Source organism: Pararge aegeria, chromosome 27 (assembly GCF_905163445.1).
Source record: "Pararge aegeria chromosome 27, ilParAegt1.1, whole genome shotgun sequence".
In the NCBI taxonomy this organism is placed as follows: Eukaryota; Metazoa; Arthropoda; class Insecta; order Lepidoptera; family Nymphalidae; genus Pararge; species Pararge aegeria.
This window is the reverse complement of record NC_053206.1, coordinates 8,590,448-8,606,239: the sequence shown is the minus strand read 5'-3', so window position 1 is coordinate 8,606,239 and position 15,792 is coordinate 8,590,448. Positions and strand designations below refer to the sequence as shown.

At 37.8% G+C, this 15,792-nt stretch overlaps 1 protein-coding gene across 1 annotated transcript in view; it reads right to left on the bottom strand.

Annotated features, from left to right (window-relative positions):
• Window positions 1-15,792, bottom strand: part of LOC120635681 (Kv channel-interacting protein 4-like) — a 64,713-nt gene that overhangs the window by 31,613 nt on the left and 17,308 nt on the right. Inside the window, exon 2 of the mRNA XM_039906779.1 lies at window positions 2,816-2,966. Coding sequence (XP_039762713.1) covers window positions 2,816-2,825 — 10 coding nt within the window. The 5' untranslated portion in view covers window positions 2,826-2,966. The remainder of the gene's footprint in view (window positions 1-2,815; window positions 2,967-15,792) is intronic.

Here is a 15,792-nt window from a genome sequence, read left to right as displayed (position 1 = left end):
ATTGATCTAACTTCATAGCTTAATGTTAATTTACAATGTAATGCTAAAAACAATTACCCGGCTAAGTTTGTTGTTCAAAAAATTCAAAATTCAAAATTCATTTATTTCAAGTAGGCCTAATACAAGCACTTTTGAAACGTCAAGTCTGTCCGTGTGTAGTGACTCTACCACCGGTTCGGAAGGCAGATTCTACCGAGAAGAAGCCGGCAAGAAACTCAGCAGTTGCTCTTTTCCAACATCAAAAATTTACATTTTATATTTTAACATTCATCGTGGGCGCGTTGTGGGCGCGTTTGGAACGGTTTAAGTTGGCGTACGAAGTTATCACCATCCCCTTACAATTATGTAAACATATATATATGAACGCTTCATAAGTGCCTGTGATAGCCCTATGTAGAGGACCTTCTCTACTAAATTGAACTAGAGATCCGAGAGGGTGATCAGTTTGAATCAAATTACATACTAATTGCGACGTTTAAACGCGCGCGATCGAAGACACTTACACAGTAAACCCCACAGCCTACATAAATAGAGAAATATTAAATTATGAATTTATGGAGGGAGTTCTTCACGCACGTACATAAAAAAAGGCTTGGAAATAAATCGATAAATCAGTATCACCTATCGATTTCCATGAACAAAAAAACTTTACTACCATATCAGCAGCTTTACCCACTGTGCGTTCCAAGTGTTAATTTCAACGGCACCACAGCCCCGTGCGTGTTCAGCGTGACGCATCATTATACTGTCACACGGCGCGTGACAGCGCACCGGCAGTGACAGATTTATTGCGCCCCCATACTCTCACAAATATTACATTGCTTCATCGATATAAATGTAAGTATACTCTATTTCACTCGTTCGACTATCGAATCAGTCAGCGCCATCTCTTAGAACACTCATGAACCATCTCGTAACACGTACGTGGTATTTTTTTAATTAAGCCCGGACGCAAAAACGCAGGTGTTTTATAAGTTTCACGTGTCTGTGTCTGTGTATGTGTGTGTGGGTTTGTCTATCTGTTGCATTGTATTTCAATTTATTCAGCACAATACATAATGTTACATTTATAAGACAATATTAAAAAGAATACTTATTATATAATGTAACGAATACACCCAGTTTGGATGCAGCCATTTTTTTTTAATTTAAATAATTGTATGAATTTTACAAACTTAAGTAAGAAATCGTACATTAGGGAAACCGATTTTATTGGGGATGCTCAAATTGAAAAAAATAATTTACAAAAAGCATTGCCCTATGAGGTATTTTTTTAATATTTTATTAAATTCATTGCCCTTTTAAGTGTTCCTAATAAAATCGGAAAAATATTTTAATAATAAATTTCCCGAATGGTTGAACCGATTTCGATTTGCTTTATTCTGTTTGAAAGGTAAAGGAATATATGCGGTAACGCTAAATCTAGCCAAGGCAAAAACCTCCCAGGCCTTGAAGGGTGGTACATGTCACATTGTTCCTATTTACGTATATTTTTCAGTGTCTGGGTATTTTTCTTTATTTACAAATATTTATGTATTTTATTGTCCACCAATCCGCACTGGGCCATCGTGGTGGACTACGGCCTTAACCCTTTCTCATTGATGTTGGAAAAAAACAACTACTGAGTTTCTCGCCGGCTTCTTCTCGGTAGAATCTGCCTTCCGAACCGGGGAGGGTTTTGCCGAACCGGTGGTAGAGTCACTACACACAGACAGACTTGACGTTTCAAAAGTGTTTTTATAAGGCCTACTTGAAATAAATGAATTTGGAATTTTGTATCTGTGGGAGGAGCTCCGTACCCTGTGGTGGGCCCATAATGCGTTGATGTGCTGATGTATTTTATACATAACAATATTCATCTGTAAACTTAGTACTCATAACACAAGTTACACTTTGGGGCTAGATGGCGATGTGTGCATTATCGTAGTATATTTATTTACTTAAGCCTCAGCATGTTCCAGTGCTTCGTCCGACTCATGGCTAATGAGCCCCCGAGCCGGCCTGCCCCTAATTACATCGCGCACATATTAAATCACTCAGCTTTAACCCTCCGACTGTAAACGGATGAGATTAGCAAGATCTGGAATGATCTTTCACCTCCGCTCCGTACACGTGATAAAACTCCTAGCGAAAAAATAACTTAATAAATATATGAATTTAAAATTTGAAATATCCCCGCTTTTTAATATAATGTATTTTGAACAACTTGTGAAACAATGAACAACGTGAAAATGAAAACCGAAATAATACTTCAGATGCTTTGAAGTGTACATCTAGGTACGCGATGCGTAGCGTAGATACTATGCACGTGTCGATCTTTTACCTTCAATAGGGTTGCCACAAGTAAACTGATAATGTTTTGAATTAGTTTGTATGGAAAAATAACTACGCTTCTTTGGATTTAATATTTTTACACGATGACTCCGTATGAAATATACTTATGCCGCTTTCAACAGTATTTTGTAATTCCGTTACATGTTGCATAATCCGCCATTTGCCATCAAACATAGCTAAGACTACTCCAGACTAGTTCAGCTTTCAAACTACAAAAAAAAATCAAAATCAGTTCAGTCGTTCGGGAAATACGATGTCACAGACATACACATACAACCAAATCAAACTTATAACAACCTGTAGTTTTTGCGTCGGTGGTTAACAATTATAAATAAATAATATCAATTACATCAAGATATAACGCAATATTGGATAGAAGCAGGCGTTACTCTGCGGAATTCCATGACATATTATAAAAATTAAGCTTATCCTGCTTATATTAATATATTATGCATTTCCTAAATACAGTATTTCAACTTACCCAGACTCATGTTGGCGTTGGTAGCCGACGGATCCAACGCTGGCCGCTCCTTCACGTTCACTCACTGCTGACCGTACACTCACTGTCACACTGTGTCACTGGGAATTACAGCTAATCATTCAAACAATGTTGAAAGTAGAAAGGGTTAAGGCTGCGAAATAATATACAAATTTAAAACATAAATAATCTACCTACCTAAACTATAAATATCGTGCACATTAATGACGGCCGAGTGGCGCAGTGGACAGCGACCCTGCTTTCTGAGTCCAAGGTGGTGGGTTCGATTCCCACAACTGGCAAATGTTTGGGTGATGAACATTAATGTTTTTCAGTGTCTGGGTGTTTATCTGTGTGTTATAAGTATTTATGTGTACTATATTCATAAAAAAATATTCATCAGCTATCTTAGTATACATAACACAAGCTACGCTTACTTTGGGGCTAGATGGCGATGTGTGTATTGTCGTAGTATATTTATTTATTTTGTTTATTATTATTTTACTCAAATTCAAAATGTTTTATTCATGTAGGCCTTATTACAGGCACTTATGAAGCGTTCATACATTTAACATGTTACACTAATGTTAGTGATGGTGATAACTGCATTCGTTAACTTAAAACTAAAGCTAAGAGAGATCCACACACGCCCTGCTCTAAGGATAGCCCGCAAAAAACTAAGCCAAGTTTTTTTTTGTTATCACCATCTCACAGTCGAGTTAATGTTTAGCTATGAAGTTAGAGCAATTCATATTCCAAGCTTTTTATCATACATGTAATCCTTAATAGTATAATAGGATTTTTCTATAAGCTTACGGTTTATATAAACTTTGAACTTATTGAGAGATATAATACTGAAACTCGAGCGAGTTATGAATTATAAATGGTCCGATTTTTATCAAACGTAGCTAAGAACACTCTCGACTTCAAACTTAAAAAAACAAAATCAAAATCGGTTCATCCGTTCGGGAACTACGATGCCACAGACAGACATACGCAGACACGTCACACTTATATAACACCCAGTAGTTTTTGTGTCAGTTGTTAATAAGATGCGAAATGAATACAACAAAAGATATTTTTAACCAAAAAAAACGATTCTATAATAAATTGTATTCCAATACAAAGGAAATGCATTTTTGTATGAATTAAGCTAGTATACTTTGTGCTACAACTAGCTTCCAGTAAGTTCAGCGAAAATATATGCAAATGCTACGAGCTTAGGTAGTTATCGAAATAGAAATAGAAATAGGATTTATTTGTTATTATTATTTCTGAGTGAAAAAAGGCTGTGCGTTCGATTCCAACAATTGGAAAAATGTTTAAAAGGAAGATAATGTGATGAACATGAATGTTTTTCAGTGCCCGGGTATTTATCTGTATTCATCAGTCATCTCAGTAACTAAAGCATAAGCTACGCTTACTTTGCGGCTAGATGGCGATGTGTGTATTGTCGTAGTATATTTATTTATTTAAAAACATACCATATCAATTTAGGGATTTACCCTCCTTTTAAAGGAAGTCGGCAAAGTACAGAGTGAAGCGAATTGAAATTTAATGGAAATATACTTGAAACGGAAAGCTTTGCACTTCGAGAAACCCTCCGCCACAAAATGGCCGCACGATTTAATTAAATCCTACAAATGCTTTAATTAAAGACTCGTGAGCGCATGCGGAGCACCCCGGAGCGACGGAGCAGGGCGCCCGGCGGAGCGCCGCTACAGGCTGTTGCAAAGAACTCTTCTTTTTTTCCTGCTCTACAAGTGCTAGTTAGGGAGATAAAGATTTCCCTTTCTCCGCAAAAAACGTAACGTTGTACAACATGTATAAAAACGGTAAAAAAATCATGTTACGTTACTTTGCGGAAATCCATGATATATTTTTAAAATTAAGCTAAATTTGCTCTCAGGCCTGCAGGTTTCCTCACGATACAATTTCCGATTTTTTTCTGCTCTGGTCTCGTCTACTGTCAAAAGTGGCTCCAAGCGATTGAGCGTTCCGGAACGATGTTGCGTAGGAGCCGACTGTTGATTTCATATAATTGATATAAATTAAATTTCATCTGCTATTAACCGCGAAAAGCAGGAGAATCTGTACGGTGCATATTCTCAAACATGTAAGGTGCAAGCCCTGTCAGGGATCGAACCTGCGATATCCCATTTACAAGACCACTGCGCCACGGAGGTAGCTACAATAAAATACTAATATCGATTATCTATTCTATTGTATAAACTCATATATAAATCGTCGAATGTAGCGCCGGGGCTATAAAACTGCGTCCCGAAGCGAAACGCGCTTCTATTCCCCCCCCCCCCCCCCCCCCCCCCCCCCCGCACTGCATCCGGGGAAGAGGAAATTGCATCCGGGATACGATAGAAGCAGTCACTCTCGTAAATGTTATTGTTTGACTGTTCAGAGACAAATTCTCTTTACAGAAATATTTGGGCAATTATTTGAAAGTTTAAAAGTGCATTCAATGCGCTGAGGTTTAAAAGCGTTTTAATTTGAGGTAAAAAGTTTGATCTCTTGAGGATGCTCAGGTTTAAAAGCGAAATGAAAAATGAATTAGAAGGTCGTCCTGGTGAAGTTCTGGTATCATCATCATATCAACCCATTACCGACCCACTACAGGGCCTCCTCCCACAATGAGAAGGGGGAATTCCACCACGCTGCAGATTGGTGGACTCCACTAACCTTTGAAAAAAATATGGTGAACTATCGGACATGCAGTTTTCTATACGATGTTTTCTTTCACCGTTGAAGCAAGTGATATTTGAATAGCTTAAAACGCACATAACTTAGACAAGTTAGAGGTGCGTGCTGGAATTCGAACTCGGCCCCCCAACTTGAAGTCGAAGTCCTACCCACTGGGCAATCACCTCTGTGATCGATTGCTAACATAGAACTTGTTGAAAGGACGGAGGGAAACAAAGGCTACTTGTGGTCCTGAAAAAACATTAAATTCCCAAGTGTAGTTTCCAGAAACATTCGTATTTTCACATCAAACACTGCCCTTTCGCCACGACAAGCTTCCTAAAAAAGCACTAAAAGTCTACCACGGGTAACATCGCGAGGCATATCTAGTACATATACAAGTAAAATATTACAATCGTTAAAATAAAAGAGTTACAGTATATTAAAAAAAAAGAAGAGTAAAGTAATTTATCACAGGAGTTCGAACCATTGAGATAAAAAGCGTTCTTTTACAAGTCTCTAAAAGATATGAATGGAACGAGTTTCTCAGATATCTAGACTTATCGCAGAGACTTGACAGCCATCGTAAAAGATGTAGGATAAAGAAAATAGATTTAGATATGTAGAATGTCATTAAGCAGTAAAAATTTCACTTGCTTCAACGGTGAAGGAAAATATCGTGAGGAAACCTGCATGCCTGTATGTTTATAGAAGTGAGATGAAAGCGTTAACTATATTCGTAAACTAAATACTACAGCTACGAGAACGAAACATAAATACTTGATATCTAGATATTTGGAAATGAGTATACAAACCCAAACACAAAAACAAAAAGGAGAAACAAGTCGAACTGGGTAACAAAGTTTTCACCAAAGTCTGTAGGCATTTTTCAAGTTATGTCCATAAAACTTTATACTTAAACGTTTGAATAAATATTTCAAAAGTTTTCATAGAGTAGACCCGCTTGAAATATTTGAATTTCGAATAAAATATAGAAAAAGCACGTATTTCACTGATTTGAAACAATTCTCGGAACTGCTATAAAGAGTTATGTTTCGCATTGGACGTCCATCGCTTAATACAATGATGAAGATAAGATTTCCTTCCAATGTTTTGTACTTTGGAAGGAACACCCTCCGTAAGCGAGCTATAATTGGTCGTTTTTAAAAATGTAAGTAATTTGATTGCTGTTCGTTTAGGCGTGTTGCGGAAAATGGAAAACACAATCATAGGTGTTCTTTCTAATGTCGATTGTCGCAGTGGGCAGCGATCTCACTTTCTGAGACAAAGCCTGACAGAGTAAAATAAAACTCTGTCAGAAGATGAAGTTACGGGCAGTCACTCGTAATAATTATTCATAGACAACATCTGTACCCGTCACGCTGTGACCTGAGAGGAGAAAAGACACCCAGAAGGAACGCCTTGCGAAACGGAATAGCAAAGGTGGACGGGCGCAAAATAGTAGTAAAAATATTGTAAGAACTTATCGTTGCGAGGAACAGCTAGTTGGTAAATAAGTGGTCAGTTTGGCAGGATTGGAGCCGACTCCACAAGCTCAGCTTATCAGCGTTTCCGGGGCAGCTTGTACGGGTAGGAGCAAGGGGCAAGGGGCATTCCTGGCAGCAGCCCAAGCCGTCGCGCGATCCCAGAATTGACTTATGCTGACTATTATTAAGCGCGTTTAAAATTTGGTTGTCATTTTTGGGATGTTTCCAAGCGCCGCGCCCGCCAGCACAATAAACGTTCTAATCGCAACTTTAATACACTTTATTTAAAAGTGCGCGGAAATTCAAATTGCATTCCAAGAAATAATACGCTAATATTACTTTTACGGACTTGTTTTACAAAAAAATAGAGGGTAAAACTCTGCAGTAAACGAAACTTCATTATTGTCGTCTAGTTTAAATTCCGAACATTAAGCGGGAAAACAACTTTTGTCCATCCATCAATCTGAGGCGTAGGCCTCATCATCATCGTCAGTTCAACAGATTGAGGTACACTCCTGGACATAGCCCAGGATCCCGGCTGCTTCTTTCAAGCGGGTTCCTGCGACTCGCTTGATGTCGTCGGCCCACCTCGTTGGCGGCCAACCAACGCTGTGTTTACGCTTTTGGTGCGAGGTCGCCATTCCAGCGCCTGAGGACCTCAACGTCCATCGGTTCTCCGAGCCATGCGCCCCGCTCATTGCTCAAAGTTGCCCTGAGGGTTTAAGCTGACAGGCAGGGTGTATTTAATGGATGTCAGCTTTAGTATGTGGCAACATAAATGAACTAACATAGATATTAAGTTTATTGTGAATTACTAACACATGGTAAATAACCATGATAAATAACATAACCTTTGTAGTCTGAAATAAATGCAATACCATTGCCATTTCAGCTTCGCGACTCGATGAGCAATGTCGGTAACTTTAGTTCTTCTACGGATGTCCTCATTTCTGATAACATAGCTGTTTCATTCGCCCGCTGAGTGACTCTGAGCTTTCTCATGAGGTTCAAACCCTCAGGTGCCTATAATGATGCACCGGCCAGTACGTCAGCAATGCTTGTCTACCCCGGTGTCTGTCTTGCCCGGTACCCCGGTACCGGGGTTCAAGCGCGGGCCCCCGTAGTCTCAACCACTGGGCTATCACCTCTTTTAATCACCGCGATATCAGCGTGTCGGGGCATTTCTATAAAGTGTGTCAAAGGGTTATTGCCGCGCGAGTATTCGCTGCCCGCTGCTACAACAGGTTGGAATGTATAATGAACTAGCAGCGCCCCGCGGTGTTACGCGCCGTTTGCTTTGTTAGGACTTGAAGGTGGGACGATATTTGATGTAAAGATACATAATGTGTTTTAAAAATTAAGCTTAATTTGCTATACCTACTCCGCGAAAAGCGGGAGAATCTGTATATTAGATATTGACTTTACAATGAATAATTGTTGAGTCCAATAATTCAAGTAAAATAATTGTTATATCCTATACATAATGTATTTGACACTTACCTTATAATTTGACATACATCTATGTGAATTAATTGTGTTAGTTATTTTCTTTTCTTTTTCTAATTAGTTATCTTATATCTTTAAACGAGCAATTCTTGTATATATATCTCCGAATGGAATCTCGGAATCGGCGCCAACAATTTTCATGAAATTCAGTATTCAGAGGGTTTCGGGGGCGATAAATCGATCTAGCTAGGATTCATTTTTAGAAAATGTCATTTTATTATTGTTTTCCGGTAATAACCGATTTGGTGAAGACGAAGTTGCACGGGTCAGCTAGTTTTTATTATTGATTGGATGTAAATTATATAAAATCTGCAACTTTTGTATAATATTTTAGTTTGATTCGATTTTTTGCATACTATTGAATTAGTTGAGTGTTTCGGAGTCACAAATAATTATTGTAAGACAAAAATATGTACCACCTTCTGTTATGGGATTTTCGTCCAAAACCAAAAGTAGCCTATCAAGTTAATTGTTTTTTGGGTACTCTCGTGGGCAGAAGGAATAAATCTGTAACGCTATTAGAGAGGCAACTTACGCCTTTTGCCGCTTAAGGCTTCTGAAACCTGAATCAATATTTGTGTATATTTGCACAGATACACTGTTAATTTGAGTTCTATGCAGTTCTGAGAAAAATGGAAATCGTGGACAGAATAAAATAGAATACTATTTTAAATTCTGCATAGTGTGAGTCACTTGAGCAAACACAATCGATAGATAACGTTTGTTTGTAACATTCCAAGTTAAATCTTTTCTCAAAGCAGTACATGCTACGCTGTTTTTAAAAATTCTGCACAAGTAGGGTAATAGAGTTAAAGTTTATAGAAAAGTAAGACATTTTTCAAGTTACATCCATTAATTATTTGCTTTTGATAGATAGATTTAAACATATTATAATACTGCCCAAACCTGACATTGCCCTTCCAAATTATTACTCGAGTTCTAAAAAACTCTCGATGCAAAAGTAGCTCGAAAGACACCTAATGTCATAACGCATTTATCACGCTTTAAAAAAATCTACAGTAGCAGGATGGCGGAGTTTAAAATTATTATCACATCTTAATATAATAATCCCTATCCCTATCCCTACTAATATTATAAATGTCAATGTAAGTTTGTTTGTTACGCTTTCACGCAAAAACTACTTAACCGATCCTCATGAAACTTTGTACACATATTCTTGGAAGTGTTAGAAGTAATATAGGATACTTTTTATCCCGACATTAAGCTCGATTCCTTTGGGAGAGGGGATGAGTGTTTGACGATTTTACACCATAACTCCGACAAATTATAGCCGATTTAAATAATTATTTTTGTACTATAGAGTAGTTTGTACTGTAGATCTTATAATATGTGTTTAATTTTGCCCAAACTGTGGTTGGAGATAGAGGACAGAACTCCTCAGCGGACAGCAGCAAACCCCTCATTTAAGGCTTAACGATACTGAATAAGTAAATTTTTTTTAGGACTACAACTAAATTGAATGCCACATCAAAAAACAAAATCAAACGCAGACGAAGTCGCGGGCAACTGGTAGTAACTTATATAGATGCTAACGTGCTAAAGAGTGGAAAATAACTTCTTAACTTCGGGTTACCGCTAAGATTTTTTTTTAACTGACGCGGTAAACCAAACTAGGAGCTCATAATCCGCAGACAAGCTTGCTAACCACTAAACAAACGAGGTACAAAACACTATTATACATTTTTTTATTATAACATTTCAGTAATGAAATGCAATGCACTTCCACACGGCTTCCATTCGATACAGGAAAATGATTGCGAAACGGAAGTGATTAACAAGGGGAAGTGACGCTATCGCAGGCGGACGCAGCCCCACTCCACTGACAGGACGCGATGCGTGGGGCATACCCAGTGCCCGAAAGCCTTCGGATTCTAGGGGTTATACAATACATTTATTATAGTGTTATTATAATTTGAATGCCATGGAAGGGCAGATTGTAGCACGGAACTTGTTATGTTTTATTGTAAGATCAAATTTGTTAACCTGCAAACACGCAAATAATGATTTGAATTTGAATTTGAAGGATTAGTGATAGGAACCAACATAGGTTAAGTTAATAAGGAATTACTACCAATTACTATTATAAATACTAAAATGCAACAAAGCGGGGGCTCGCGGAGGCTTTCCCGCCAGCTGTTCAACAGCGCGCGGGGAATTAGTATTTAGTTGTGCGCTTTAATGTTTTAACGGTAATTCAAATGCGACGTGAAGAGCGCGGCGCGGCGGGTGGAAAATACAAAATGGCGGCAATTCACAGAAAAGCGGTCTAGTAGCTTTCCAACGTGGAGTATGATTATTAATTTTTCTAGATCGCTTTCAAAAGAGAAACTGCCGGAGTTATTTCTACTTGCCATACTTAATGTTCTCGTTCACGCCGGGTGGACGCGGGCTGGAATTGCGTTTTATGCTCTTGTATTACTATTAGCTTATGTTAATAAAATTCAGTCAGTAGAATTGTTCGTTCAGTGAGAATTTTTCGTCTTGAAGAATTTAAAAATCTTTTTCCCAAGTTGTAACCGTTTAGCTAATTAATTATTTGTCTCTTTGTATAGTATTTGAGTCACCAATAGAAATAATAAAATATGAATGTTATTTTTTTTTCGTTCTCTTGTAAGTGAACAGTATGTTTTCGATAAAGTCTTTAAAATTTGTAATTGGTAGAGTTTACTCGGGCGTAAGCGGTGATAGCCCAGTGGCTAGGACTCCGGCTTCACTTTTGGGGGGACAAGTTCAAATTCCAACACGCAGCTCTAACTTTTCTACGTAATGTGCGTTTTAAATATTTAAAAATATCGCTATGAATTTAAGCCGGAGGTCCCGGGTTAGAGTAGTGGCTATTGAGGAATTTACAATTTTCTGAATTTTCTCTGATTTGGTCTGGTGGGAGGCTTTGGCCGTGGCTAGTCACCACCCTACCGACAAACACGTGCCGCTAAGCGATTTAGTGTTCCGGTGCGATGTCGCGTAGGAACCGATTAGAAGTATGACTACCATACTGCCTAACAGGTTAGCCCGCTACCATTTTAGACTGCATCATCACTTACCACCAGGTGAAATCGCAGTCAAGGGCTAACTCAACTTGTAATGGAATAAAAAAAACTTGCTTCAACGGTGAAGGAACTACTTGCTACTTAGCGATAAGGCCGCCTTTTATATGCTGCTTCATTCTTCATGTGTTTGTTCTTTTTTTTTTGTCTTGTTTTTCTGAGTGGTGAACAAATAAAGAGTATAAATAAATTAATAAATAAGGAAAATATTGTGAGGAAACCTGCATATCTGAGGGTTCTACATAATGTTCTCATGACCACCTGGAAAGTACAAACACGGTTCACGCAACTTTATTCGATTGGATTAGACAAAATAAAGCCCTATAAACATCGACTCAAGTAGTTCAAGTTAAAAAGTTGACTATCGGAAAGACGTAGGCTACACGATATGGTATTTCTACATAAGCTCATAAACGGCACCATTGATAACTCTGAATTTTTGAGCCAAATATACCTTAAGGTTCCCTCTCGTATGCCGCGGTACCCTATTCCACTCTTCACTCAAATTTTGTAAAACTAATCTCGGCCACCACTCCTTAATACCTAGGCTAAGTAGATTGTATAACGAATTTAGTGCTAAAAGTGAGTGTATTGATTTGTTAAACGATACATTTGGAAAATTTAAAACCAAAATTATTAAAACGTTTGGCACTTCGCTAGAAGGTGAGTCGTAATCTGATACTTAGGTACCGCAACTTTGTTTTCTAAGTTCCTTAAATATTAACATTGGTAATGTAAGTTTCTATTTCAAATTCAAAATTTCTTTATTCATGTAGGCCTATTATCACAGGCTCTTATGAAGCTTTCTGTTTAAATTTTATTATTATAAATTTACATATCTTTTAATAATGCTTGTATATAACTGAGTTATCGTACATACTAACCAGTGCATGCTGTGACTACCTATAAGTGAAATTATGTGTCATTAGTAACCTAAGGCTAGCTTTATTCATAACTATAATTCATATAATTTTGTTGGTAGTCCTAATACAAATAAATAAATAAATGCCAGCGTGGTGGAATACGGCCTACACCCTTCTCATTGTGGGAGGATACTATAGAGGAATATATGTTGATACTCCCTATTCCCTCACTGTGATCTATTTCATGGGACGGCAACTCCAACACGACCGGAAAGATATCAGGCGAAGGAACGACAGCTGAGCGTGCTCTCGGCACGGGGATGATACACCGCCGATTTTCAAACAATGTTTAATGATACCTTCAAAGTTATTATCAGTTTATACCATCGCTACAGATCGTCTGTAATTGATTGTAAACTTGTCTCAAACTACGAGCTGTCAACTGCTGAAGTTATCAGACGCTGTTTGTTGTCGCACAAAGGCTCTCGTTGCCAGTGTCGGTGACAAACTTGTGTCAATGACGACTCATAGCGTTACTACTTACTTTACATAAGTAACGTTGTGATGCGAAACTGAAAAAATGCATCATGATAAAGAAACAAATACTTAAATTTATAGGTGAGAATGAGATAGAATATATTACAAATTTTGTTTCCAATTTTATTTAACATAGGAACTGATTAATATTGCATTAACATTTTTGTCATTTTTTACTCCGGTCTCTTGCGGCGTGAGGGAATTGGATCTCATGCACAAGTTACTTCGCTGGTTAGAACTGAAACTGTTTTTTTTTTGCTTTAAGAATCGTTTTTTAAGGAAAACCAAAATCTGGTGGTACAGAAACAAACATATTGATGGTGTTTGTTTGACAGGAACATTTTCCGTTAAAAAATGCCAAGTTATATAGGTCAGTGATTACGATAAAGAAATTACCTGTCTTTTATTATATACGCAAAAACGACAGGATGCTACAAGTTTGACTTCTAGTATGTGTGTGTGTGTGGGGGTGTGTGTGTCAGTCTGTGGCATCGGATGAACGGTTGAACCTATTTTGTATTTGTTTTTTTGCTTGAAAGGTGAACTAGTCGGGAGTGTTCTCAGCCAAGTTTGATGAAAATAGACCCAAGATGGCCGACGCTACAAAATGGCGGATTACATATTTAATGAAAATTACAATGCCACAATATGGGTATTAAAATACTTTAAACTATAAATTTACTTGACATAATGTCAAGTAAATTTATATATTTTAATACGTCATAAAGTTACATTTCTAAACTATGCTAGAATAGAAATTCCATTCTATAATCCCTTATAATCCCATCCAGGTTATAGATATTAATATCTTAAACTTGACCACCGTTTCGTTATGTAGCGATAATGTATTACTAGCACTGATTACTTGGCACTTTTTGTGATATACAGCAAAAGATTAGTTAGTAATTCGTAACCTAACACACACACCTGCCACGCTAACTTATCAGTCATGTGTGACTTACTAAAGCTCATTAGCCTATGCATGACACCCGGCTAGCGTTTTCACGGGAAATATTTTTTTAAAATATAACTTGCAATTTATATTAAGAAAACCTTTAATTTCTGCAAAAATAAGATATTTTTGGATATAGTAAATACTTCAGAACTTCATGGGGCAGTTTTTTGAAATTAGTCATTTTACCAATTACGCCCCTTTGACGTGACAACGTCTTATAATTCGATGGAGCCGGCTGCACGCATGCAGGCGTTACCTCGCTCTGAGGCGTTCCATTCAAGGCTTGAAGTGCAAGCGAAAGCGCGGAACGAGCGACAGAGAGGCACGGTCGGCCTCCGCGTTCGACATCTATCTCTCTCCTACTTGAGTGAGCGAAGCGTCCGCGTGGACAGCTTCTATACAATAATACATTTACATGTTTTCGGCAAGAATGAAGTTCAGTGAAAAGTGAATGTGGTGTCGATTGTTTATAGCAACGATAATATCTATCAAACAAATAAAATTAAAATTTTCTTTTGAAAAATGCAACCATTCCATCAGTATTTTCTTACGACGTTGTCACGTTCAACTATCGTCAGTGTCGTCAGTTTACAGACAACCAATTATTTTTTATTTGAATATTGCTGAAAACGTAACATTTTTGGTAAAATAATATATTAGCACAAAAACCTCAGGTTTACCAGAAACGGAACAAAGCAATGCTGTTTGGCGGCAGCCATGAGTATGGCGGTGGTGTCATCACCAAAAGCACAGTTTGCTAAAGAGTAATACGTAGCTATAGATGAGGTCTCAAAAAATGGATTACTTTATGCACTAGAGCGCAATCTACTATTTTAGAGCGTCATTAATATCAAAGTTACGGAGCCAAGTGGCAATACCGGCTCTCCTCCGAGCTGAAACCTCTCCGCACTCCAACTTCGAACGCAAAAACTAAGTAAACAAGCCAACTTTGAGCAACTGCACTTTCCCACCCTGCCGTTGCGAGTTACTGGATCGAGTGTGCTTGCCAGTTAGCATTTAGCAACGGCGAAGAGTTTTAATTTCTTACCCAATAAAAAAATTATGCTAAGAAACAGGGGTTCCCAACCTTTTCAAGCCAGCGGCGCTTCGACACCGGCATTTCCTTCACGACAAGGCTGCTTGGAAGCAGGCCACTCCGCTCTCATCTCTTGCAAAACAGAAAAATTCTAAAGTTTGTTAAACTTTAAAATGATGTTGGAAAAGAACAATCTGCTGACTTTATTGCCGGCTCTGCTCAGTGAAACTTGCTGCCTTCCGAACCGGTGGTAGAGTCACTACAAACAGACAGACTTGACGTTTCAAAAGTGCTTATTAATTAGGCCTACTTGAAATTTGAATGAATTTTGAATTTGAATTTGACTTCCCACCTATAACCAATAAGCTAACCAATGCGCCGTAGAGGTCAATAAGTTAGTTGTAGTTACCACAATTTTAATTTTATTCACCTACTCATTAAAAAAAAGCCTAACAATGAATAATTTGAAAGTCAACATCTCCTGAGGATGCTCCGGTGCCGGAGTGAAAAGTGCGTAGCCTACATTTTATTTATTTATTAAGGACAATAACAATATACATATATACCATAAACAGTAATAAACTTGTACCATGTTCTACACATGTACTTGTATTTATATCAATAACAAGGGACCATGACATTCTCAAAAATAATGATGACATGTAAACTCAGTAACAATAATCATAAAGACAGGAGGGAATAGGTTTTGTATACGTAATACCTTAAGGGAGGCCCCACCGATACCTAAGCGATAAGTGTTGTGAAATATTCGTGATATTACGTTGTATTCAGCACATATGCGGGCTATGGGGAAGATCGTATACATTACCAAAG